Raw genomic sequence first — 11,439 nt, forward strand, 5'->3', positions numbered from 1 at the left:
TTTTACAAATATTAGATATCAAATATATATGATTTAAAAAAAAACCTGACCTGTTGACACTCAATTCCTTTTAACATTCCTCCTTTTAATAGTTACTAATCCAACTGTGCAGAAACCATCACTATTTAAATGGTGATTATCGCATGAGTAAGGACTCTTCAGAGCCAAAACAAATTATCATGAATTGGGATTTATCGACGCTCCTTACACCACAGCAAGGGGCAGAACATAAAGAAGAGATATTAATCATTAGACAAGACTGGAATTTAGATTTAGGGAGGCTTACTTGTCAAGCAGGGCGTTAACTGGGAAGGGACTTTCATGGAAAGCAGAGGTACATCGAGTGCATTTGTATGTGGTCCAATCTCATCTGTGCTTTATTTAGTGTTGAAATAAAGACTGTAAGGCAAAGTAATTCCCTATGTCTCCTGTAGTCCAAATGAATAATGGCTATGAAGTCAACTTAAAGAAAGAAATGGACAACTTTGGACACATGCTTTTAGCCCCTTGCAGAGCGTTAGTTGAGAAGGTCGATACCGGTTATATGCTTGATATAAAATGTGCACAAAATAAGCGAGTAGCCTGGCTCTGTCTACCAGCTATCCTAAGGCTCAAACATCACATTTGAATGAATACACAAGGCATAATCGATAGAAATTACCATTTGTTTTTTCACATGGGTTTATCTCCCAGATATCACAATGGAAACATTCATAAACTACAGTGTCAGCAATGGTCAGACATGTGGGAATTTTTAGGGAAATCAGTAGAAGGTCTAAGGGTTAAGAAGTAATGAAGACATTAAGTGATATTGACTTAACATGTTATTTCTCTTTGGTTTAAGAAACAAAAGAACTTAGTGTTTGCTATTTCCATAATAAAAAATAACGGCTAAGGTCTCTGTGGCACGTCCTGAAGTGTAATCTCAAAACATAGTATAAAAATAAAGACAGTTTCATCAGAGTCTATTGGCAAAACAAAAAATGGTTGTGTTGCATTTTGGCCCTTTAAAGATAAAGGAACCTCTTTTTTTTCTTCCGAGTACTAATGACTGAAATGGACTGGACTGCTGTGGGAAGCTCTGCAGATCTGAAGTCGCAGGACTCGCTCCAGTCATGTGTTCATTCAGGGAGCATTCCACATGTCAAGACGGGAACATAAGAAAGTCGTGCACAAAACAAGAAAGACCACTCAAATTTGTACCAATCTTATAATTTATTTAAATATATTTCATTTTTAGATATATATATATATATGTATATATATATATATGTATATATATATGTATTTAACAGCAATTTGATAAATGCCAACCACTTTAATTTATGGTAGATAGGTGGATTCCTCTTATGCTTTGCTTTACAGTATATACATATTTCTCTTGTTTCATATGGCCAATAGTATGTACAATGAAACCTCGTGACAACTCAAAAATATAAATATAGACTTTACCACGCTCTACCAAGATCCACAGGAGGGCTGCAACTTACAACCACCACTTCCTTTTTTACCATATCTTGCAAAGACCCAGAGAAATGCTCATGCAATGAATAATGTAATCACAAGTGTTTCTCAGTGAGCACAAATGGCATAAACTATATGCCGGGGGTCAGCGATTTCTCTGCGTAATGGGCAGTGCAGTAGAAGAGATGGCTCGAACCCACAACACTCCTACAGAGCAAACGAAAAACAGATCATTTGGATTTTGCTCTTTTCTTAAAGAAATGACCAAAATAAAAATATGTAATCCCTTTTTGTTTTGTTTCAGCAACATCTTTTTGGATGCCAGCAGGGAAATAGGCCCTGTTTTTGTTTTATCTCAGCCACGTCTCCACTCTTCAGTTTCACCATCTTTATCTTGGTGTGGTTTAGTTGGCTGGTTGCCTCCCTCATGGTGGCAGCCGTCCATCGGGGCCCAGGCAGAGCGACGGGAGGCAATAATCCACTCCTTAAAAGTGCAGGTCTCCCTGAAGGGCATACTGTCCCTAATGTCAGTTGGGGCTGGTCAGAGAATTGTTAGCTTCCCTCTCACTGTCCAAGGCACTTTTTCACCCACGTTTTCTTTTCTTGTGAAGAACTTGTGTTTTGGTTTCAACCTGCAATGTAGAGGAAGTGAAATGTAGCGCTTTCACCAACTTGGCAGTACTTAACAAAATATTTGATGTCCAAACAAATTACAATAAATCAAGGAAACTAGCAGGCTGTACAGCACGCTTGTCATTACTGAGATTTTAACACAGTGAGATTCAGCCCTTATTTGCACAGGATTTAGTCTTAAAGTACTAAAACCTTATTTATTATTAGCTAAATATACTCAAAATCAATCATCTACTCTTACTTTAATACCATTTTAGGACTTTTACTTGTAGCAGCATTTTTTACTTTTTTACTAAGTTGCAGTAAAACTAAGTCCAAATTGTCACATGTTTTGATAATAATGAAGCGGCTAACGTCTATAAATACAAGTGCAACACATGTAACCATGCTCTGTTTGAGGAAAGACACTACAGGCAAAAGCATGTATTTCTTGCACTGGTGGTTTATGAGAATATGGGCTAAATTGTTTGATAAACAGCCTTTTTTCCCATTTAGCGTAAAGAAATCATCTAAAATGTGCATGTACAGGTTTATTTTCCTAATTGGATGTAGATGTATCCTGAATTCATCAAGATTAGCATAAGCTAATGCTCTTTTGCATAGTTAACAAAACATAATATTTCAGAGAACTTGTAATACAAAACATAAATGTCTAAATGTATATAACCAACTAGGTTTTAAAATGTTACCTACAGTATAGTGTCTCCCTTTAGTTTAAAGCAGAAGAAAACATTTGTTTATATTAAAGGTGATATATGTCACTGTACCTACCTTGTGTGTGCTACCCCTCTGTGCACTGCGGGCTGCCAGCTAGTCTTGTGAGAAGCCGCGCACATCTTTTGAAGTCTGAGAGAAGAAGATGAAACAGAGAGTATGAGTTGAAGCTGACATATACATCGTGTTGACATTGGACTGACAAAGAGTCTTTCCTCATTTTGTAAGGGCTTACATGCAGGTATCGTGCAGTCTCTGGTGTGGTGGTAGAGTCTGTACACGTGCTTCCTGCACTTTGGACCAAAGTAAAGCGGACCTGAAAAGAAAGACATGCAGCCTGTGAGAACATTTCTAACTCTCTGGGAACCTGCCGTTACATCTGGTGTACAGCCATTACAGATTGCAAGACTATCAATCACTCGTCTTGTATTTTTGCCTCAGCCAGTCCAATAACATTTATTTCACAAAATGCTGACTTTAACATACTCTTGACAGGACACCCGAGCACCAGTGACACACAAGTGGCCTCACCTGTTATATGTTTTAGGAATTTCTCCTTCTTTCTGAGATCTCTGGGGAATACGCCTGTGGAAGGAGAGAAGATAGGAAAGGAAGTGTTAGATTTAAACAGCAAGTATTTCATTCATTGAAGCATATTTTCTAAAGGGTCATCCTTCACATCACCTAAAGTCTAAGTATCTTTTGCATAAATGTAAAACTTGGATATTTAGTTAGAGGCAAACACAAAGAGAAAATAATTGTAAAGCAATTACTTTTGGTCTTTTCCTACAACTAAATATCTGCATGGCTAAACATATGTGTTGTTATTATCCCTTGTTAGTTAGTTCCATCAGTGTACAATGACTTTGCAATATGACTAATATTCCAGTAGGCTAGATCCTTCATTAGGCTACAGGCTACAGCATCCCCTTGAATCCACCATCGTCCCGCCCAGGAGACAAGCCGTCACTCACCGACAGTCTGATCCCCTCTGGCTGTTTTCAGCTTGCGTAAATCATTTGGATCCACCGCAGGGTTCCTCGCTGTTAACGGGGCTGCCGTTTTGGCACTGTGGCGACCCCGGTTGTCCTCCACGTGTTTCACGATCTCTACCATCCGCCTCCAGTCCTGCTGCGCGTCCCTGCCGCCTGCAGCCGATTCCAGTGCTGCCGAGGGCGCGCTCTCGCTGCTGTGGCCGGTCAGCGCGCACATCAGTAGCACTAGTGCCATAGTTACGTGTTTACGCAGACCTCTCATAGCTTCCGTGGAGAGAAAAAAAAAAAGTGAAGTCCTTCTCCAACGCCTGTGGGGAAAAAGTTGAACCGGAGACCTGCAAGAGAGATCAAGCATGAATGGCGAATCAAACTGATTATCAATGACCAAGTTACACTTTGGTGTGCTAACAAGACTGTTAGCCACAAAGCTGTCCAAATGTTTTTCCTACATAATTTGCATAAAATCACATGCATTTTGAACTCAGTTGACAAGTAAAACCACATCACGTAGATCACAATTGATGTAATTTGTCATGTTGTACTTTAATCCCTAAACTAGCCTTTATAATAAACATCCCACATCGTATTCTATTAAAGTTTTTCGAAATTGTCCTACAGTGATTGTTGGTACACTTTTTTTAAAATATAGTTGTAAAGGTTATTCTGTAAACTCTATTCTGACCTTAAATCAGTAGAAATATGATGCATGTTTATTAGTAACCTTTGCGGTTTGTCTTGGTTACTCTGTTGTTGCTTCACTGTTTTCTTACTTTTTATTTGGGAGTTCCCAGATTTGTTTAGCAAATACAGTTGTTTAGGTTACACAAGATCATATGAGCAGGACATTAAAACAAACATGTTTATATTTAACCATGAGATGATAGAAATGCAATTACCTTCAGGCCGATAAAGCGTTTTCAAATAGGTTACTGAATACGTTCCCTGTGTCCAACAATTATGAAAATAGAAATAATGAACTGTGCGCAACTTTAGGATCCTGTTCCTGTCCGGTCCGAAGTATGTCCCATAGTCTTCTCTTCTGTATTAAAAAATGGAGCATCAGAAGTCGAGTATTATTCTGAGTATTCGCTGAGCGTCTGTGCTCATCCTCTGAACACCGGCCAACTGCAGGGAGAGGGTTGACAAACCGCTGATAGGTCCGGTGCTCAAGTCCTGAGTGCGTCCTCACTGAAGGAGCGGATCAGCTCACTTTTTATTCTGTCTCGCAGACGTCGTGAACTGTCCCCTGAGGGGTTACTCCGCCGTGTCTGTGATAATAATAAGACACATAATTGGCACTCCTGAAGCGAAAAGTCCACTTGAGTTGACTGACCATCACTTGCACGCGGTGTGAAGTTCTCTGCGCACCCCTCCTTTCCGTTACTCCATTTATCTCTGCGATACGCAGTTACAGGAAGCGTTTTTCCAACTAATACTTCCAATGAAATTTCCAATTAGCCCAGCACACAGCGCAGATACCGGCATCGAAAGTCTCCCATATATCCATTTGATTCTCATAACTTCATTTAGAGCCATTGCGCACTTTACATTATCTTGGGAATTGAAACACAATTACGCACCGTTTAGGGATGATACTGAGAAAATTAATTACTCACGTTTTTAAAAGTTAGTGCACTATACTTTCAAGACAAAACAACTGACTACAGCATATTTGAGCCTACACAAGGTTTCTCCACAAGTAGCCTACTGTGGTTGCTACAGCTTTCTTTAAGTCAGGGCGTGTATTTGGATCACACCCCCTCTACACCCCCTCTCAGTCTGACCAGTGAGGCTAGTTTACTCTATTATGAAAACACGTTGAATGAAATCAGCATGTTTCATAACTTTATGAAAATATAGTTCATGCATTGCCACGGGGCAAAAAACAATGAAAATATGACTTTAAACTTTGTGGAAGTCATCTCTGGAATACCCAACATACACTTTGTGTCTGAGTGCTGGCTTTTATAATAACTATTTGCACAACACCTCCGTTTTTTCTCTGCTAAGTATACCTCCTGTGACCATGTGAATCCTTGGTGCTGAAAGGACAGCGCGCACTGTCACCCAGCTACAACCCTCTCCTCCACACAGGGCACAGGCACTGCTCTGTGTATTCTCACAAGACATGAAGTGCCTCCCGGTATAAAGGCAGACAGGGTTCCTTGTCTAAACACTGAGCTGATTATATTTATCGACCAAAACGATGACAAAAATAATGGATATTTGGTTTCCATGGTGAGTCACACCACAATGATTAATCTTGTTTTTTGTAGATGAGAGATTATGCATCCAACTTTTAGGAAGCGTAATTAGACATCCAATAACATTGATACGATCTGTGGTTTGAGAAGATGGTAATTCCATGAACAAGCTTTTGGACAGCGAATGTTACGTAATGCAGGTGAATTTAGATATGTATTGCATTCTTAAACCTGGAAACCAGTGTAATGACAGTAAGCATGGTGGATCTGACTTCTAACTTTCTTGCAGTGTTAAGAGAGATAATCTAGCAAACAACCATAGTTATTAGACTATTTATGACAGTCAGGCATCCACTCATAAACTGTTCCAAATGGATAAAGTACACCTGCAGATATTTACCTCCAACACGGACTAGACTAACCTTATATACGTTTCCTATTCAAAACATTAAAATGTATCAATTGGCATTCACCTCAAAGCCGCTCTGCAATGCCCACTGATCCCATTATAATTTAACACTATGATTCAATACAAACAGCAAATATTCTATTATTCACCAGATGAAATATATATATATATACATAAATATTGAAATGTTCAAAAATCTGCAATTAAAAAGGCGGCAGCTTCAGCAGAGGGCGCCATTCTGCAATCACTGTTAAAATAATTCAAATGTTAATTGTATACAGTGGTGATCATAACAAACACTTACCCAGCATTTGGATGAATGACTTCCTAAATTCCTTTTTTCTTGTCACACACATTTTCATAAACCCTGCACTAGGGAGCAGTGTAGGGGTCTGGTGCCTTGCTCAAAGGCACCTTGGCATCACCCATGCCATTACCTGGCACCTCTCAAAGTACCACAATCTACACCACAAATCGAAACTAAAGAAGAAAAAAATTACTCTTGTTTTAAATGACCGGTGACGAAAAAGCAGGGTTGAAGTGTCCATGATTGTCAGTAATCTTGTAAATAGTCTGGCAAGCACGTAAGTTACAGTATGACAGATGAATTGCTTTTTCATTCTGTGAGTTTTGGCAAAGTTCAATGGTTTGTTTTCATTGACTGATGATAAGCATGTCTCTTGCAAACTGAAAAGTTTGACAATGTGAAGACAGCAATTAGGACCAGGCGTTCAACCTTGTTGAACCTGCTTCTTATTATTTTGCAATATGACCATGTCACATGTTGTCCAATATGTGTAACCCTACAGTATGATTCATGTCCATGCACTGCTGTAAAACCTCTAATTTCTCATTTTCCTTTCTTTTCTAAACTCCTGGTGATATTTTTCTTCTGCAAGACATTTGAATTATTTGTCAGGAGGATGTGGTTGTCTTCCCATAAACGTGCTTCTTTCTTCCTGGATTTCTTGTCCAAGTTATGAATTTCACTTCCTCCAGTCTTTGTCAGAGTGCGAGGTCTTGATGTTGACCACAGCAAAAGGAACCGCTTCTGTAATCAAGGATGTTAAACATATTTTCATTCGTGAGGGTTACATAAACTGACATAATTGATGGCTGGAAAGAACACATGTTAAATTGTGTTGAAATAGAAACCATGTACTTCCATTTCCTGAAAGGAAAATGTGTTTCACAAAAAACTAAGCATGATTAACATGTGCAAGTAAGCCAGCTTAGAAACACGTTCTCTTCCATCATTCTTTTTTTTAGTATTTACCATGGTTTTTTCACACCCCTGAAATACTTATCACTGTCCGGCCCCCCTTTGTATCCATGGTTTTTTGGGCATAGAGAATCCTCCTGATAAGATCATCTTCATGGCTCAATCTACATATTTTCTCTCTATACTGTATTCATCTATCCAGATTCTTTATGTCTCACTCCTAATACATTTAGCATATGGTTGGCTTTTACTTTGCTATAACTTGAGCGCAGTGTAAATGATAAATTATGTTGTGTATCAGTTCAGTCAGTTAGCACGTGTATTGAACATGGACTTTTAAGACAGCTGTGAAAAGATTTAGTTTATAGTTGGATACAGCTGTAAACGAACATGTGCAGACCTGATTGACGTAGGAGGGAAACAGGAGTTGTAGCCTTGTGATGGTGATCTAGGTAGTATCTGGAACAACAAAGTAGACAACATAATAAATAATAAGGCAAGGCAAGTTTATTTATATAGCACCTTTCAACACAAGGCAATTCAGGGTGCTTTACAAAAATGAAAGACATTCAGACAAAGACATTTAAAATCAGTAATTAAAAAGAAAAGATAATAAAAGAAACAATAAAAGAAAAAATACATGAATAAAAAGTACATGAATAAAAAGTTACAGTGCAGTTTAAGATGTGAATAGTTCACACAGAAGTTCCACTTTACTGATGAACACAAAGGCCCAGTTTCAATTAAAAGCAGCGACAAAAAGAAAAGTCTTCAGCCTGGATTTCAAAGTAGTCAGAGTTGCAGCGGACCTGCAGGTTTCTGGGAGTTTGTTCCAGATATTTGGAGCATAATAACTAAATGCTGCTTCTCCATGTTTAGTTCTGACTCTGGGGACAGAAAGCTGACCAGTCCCTGAAGACCTGAGAGATCTGGATGGTTCCTAATTTAGCAGGAGGTCAGAAATGTATTTTGGTCCTAAACCATTCAGTGCTTTATAAACAGCAGCAGTATTTTTGAAATCTATTCTTTGACACACAGGAAGCCAGTGTAAAGACTTCAGAACAGGAGTGATGTGATCCACTTTCTTAGTGTTAGTGAGGACTCGAGCAGCGACGTTCTGAATCAGCTGCAGCTTTCTAGATTTTTTAGTGAGACCTGTGAAGACACCATTACAGTAGTCCAGTCTACTGAAGATAAAAGCATGGACAAGTTTTTCCAAATCCTGCTGTGACATTAAGTCTTTTAATCCTAGATATGTTCTTTAGGTTATAGTAGGCTGATTTAATAATTGTTTTAATGTGACTGTTGAAATAAGTCTAAAGAGTCTGAGCAGATTTGACATGCACCTGCCAACAAATGTACTTCACAAGAAATTATGTTGTCAAAGATGGAAAGATACTAATTATGTTGTCAAAATGAAAAATGAGTTCATGTTTCCGGATTGCAACTTTGCAATCAGGAAACATTAACTATTTTTTCAGCACCAAGGCACGGCTGAGCCAAGAAATGTGTTCCTCATCTAGGGCTTCAGAATAGATGCAACGTGAAAACAATATACACCAGGATGAGAATAATGCTTAGAAACAGGAGAAATTGACACAAGCAGCAGCTTTCTTATGTAAGAAAAAATTGATTATTTTTAGTTGTGCAATCATAATAAATCGTTTTTGTTAGGGAATAATTCTCCTGGACTCCTAGATATCTAACCTTTTTGCCCTTTGACGTCTATGACCAACCCTGACGTCTGTTATCTCCCTTAAGGAAATGGGCTGCTTCAGCCATATTGTTGTTGTTCCCATTCTATGACCGGGCAACTCTAGGTCACAGATGGTTTATTGTTGTGGGTACACTGGGACACTTCCTTCTCGGTGTTTGTGGACTCAAAGGTGTGAGGCCATAGGTGTCATAAGCAAGTGACTCAGTGTTCCCTGCTGTTTAGGCTATCTTCTCAAATATGTTGATTACTCTCTGTGAAACCAGTTAAAAGGTCTAACGAGAGAGAGGCGCTCCAGAAGTTACCTGGCAACTCTCCCGTGAAGTCAGAACCTCTGGCTCTGTGACTTGTGATGTGAATCCTCCATCCAAAACTCCTAAATAAACCATCAGTGTTTGACATCAAAGCTCCCGCTCATCCCGTGTCTCCTTCCTGAGTCGGTGACTCCCACTGCATTGCTACACAGAAGTTCCCCCCAAAGTTTTAAAGAATGTTCTGCATTAAGTGTCATCAGGGCACAGTATGGATTAATCAAACCTCTATGTATATCTTCCGATGTTTATACCACGATGACTGAGAGTAAATGTTTAGTTTTTAACAGCCGTCTCATTTTGACATGGCAGTTAAACAGGGTTATGTGATCTCATAGAAACTGTGAGAAATACCCTTCAACTTTTAATATGGTAGTTATGAATGGGCTACGATATGAAAAAAGCAGTCAGGCAAATAATTAGCCTATATCTAATTGTGAATCTTAAATGTTTCCAAAAAACATAGATCCTATACATTCAAATATTTAGTTTCATCAGAAAATAACAAAAACGCAGGTTTCATGTCAGCCATCATCACAGCTTTCCTCCAAAAACACATTTTTGGGGAACCGGCTGTGACTCATGCTTGCTAACGTGTTAGCTAATAGATGCCTATTTAAACATCCTGCATATACATTGCAACATAAGGAATATTTGAAATTGTGTTTCTTGAAACCTGGCAAATGTAAAGCTTATATTGACTTTCCTTTAAGCCTGCAGCCTTTATAGGGCTATTACTGTGATGATTGTTGGGCTCTTTAAACACAAAATGTTCTGCTATGCTAGCTAGCTTACTGTGTTAGTCTGCTGGTTGGTTCTTGGTCAATGTTTTGTGATATTTTCAAAGAAACAGGTTCCTTTTATAGCCAGAGGCAACAATATAGAGATAAGACTAAACCGAGTTTGTCAAAGTTAGAAAATAATACATAATGAGGTTATTGTGGCCATAACAACGTAGAGCTGAACAAAACTGCAAAGGTCATCATTCTCTGTGAGTCTCTTATATTACGCATGCGCATTTGATCATTGTAAATATAATCATTATAGTTTTTTATTTATTTTATTTTATGTGTGACATCTTTATTAACGGTGGTGGTGGCAATTGTAAAAGTAATTAAACCTAATTCCATGCAGAAACTTGTGGAAGACATTTTCTAAAATGCCGGAGAGCTTCTTCCTGCTCCTAAAGACAAATTAACACATGTCCTATTGAAATGCAATACCCCTTGCTATTATTATTTTTCGTCAAATAATTGCAATCTAATGGGAATTCAAAATCCCACATACTCCTCCCCTCCTCGTTGGAAAAAATCCACAAATGTGAAGTAAATATTTTCCTGCATGTAAGACACACATGTTTGCTATTAACGGTCAAAGTCAAAGAAGGTGGAGTTAGGGTGGAAATAGTGTTCTTGAACATTGTGTCTTCACAAAAACCAGGCTATCTTTTGCGATATAATCCTGATGGTGACGTGATGCTGATGGTTGTGGTCTGCACAACTTGTGCAATCTCCATCTGGCTGCCAACCTCAAACTCCTTACTTCAAAAAGAAAAAGACATAAGGGCATTAAGGTGAAGCCTTTTTATATGTAACTTTCTCTCATTAAAGCAACCTTTTCCTCGAATCACAGACCATCAAAGGCATGCAAATCATGTTAAATCACACAATATTTGACAGACAGAATAATTGATTTTTTTTCAACCCTTTCTTTGTTGCTCACTCCTGAGGAATGACACTTTAGCTGTCAGTGTAATTGGGATTTCTGTAGTGT

General features: G+C 38.5%; 1 protein-coding gene across 3 annotated transcripts in view; it reads right to left on the bottom strand.

Moving 5' to 3' along the window:
* Positions 1-1,295: 1,295 nt before the first annotated feature.
* Positions 1,296-11,439, bottom strand: part of alkal2a (ALK and LTK ligand 2a) — a 14,239-nt gene continuing 4,095 nt past the window's right edge. Inside the window, exons 2-6 of one of the 3 annotated variants that reach the window (XM_079643217.1) lie at positions 3,786-8,100; positions 3,343-3,396; positions 3,047-3,127; positions 2,869-2,943; positions 1,296-2,096 (exon numbers count right to left, since the gene is read on the bottom strand). In XM_079643217.1, the coding sequence (XP_079499343.1) occupies positions 2,879-2,943; positions 3,047-3,127; positions 3,343-3,396; positions 3,786-4,161 (576 nt within the window). In that variant the 5' untranslated portion in view covers positions 4,162-8,100 and the 3' untranslated portion in view covers positions 1,296-2,096; positions 2,869-2,878. Of the gene's footprint in view, positions 2,097-2,868; positions 2,944-3,046; positions 3,128-3,342; positions 3,397-3,785; positions 8,101-11,439 lie in introns of those variants that run through there. The other 2 variants (XM_079643216.1, XM_079643215.1) reach the window with 2 other exon arrangements.

Source organism: Notothenia rossii (genome assembly GCF_949606895.1).
Source record: "Notothenia rossii genome assembly, chromosome: 8".
In the NCBI taxonomy this organism is placed as follows: Eukaryota; Metazoa; Chordata; class Actinopteri; order Perciformes; family Nototheniidae; genus Notothenia; species Notothenia rossii.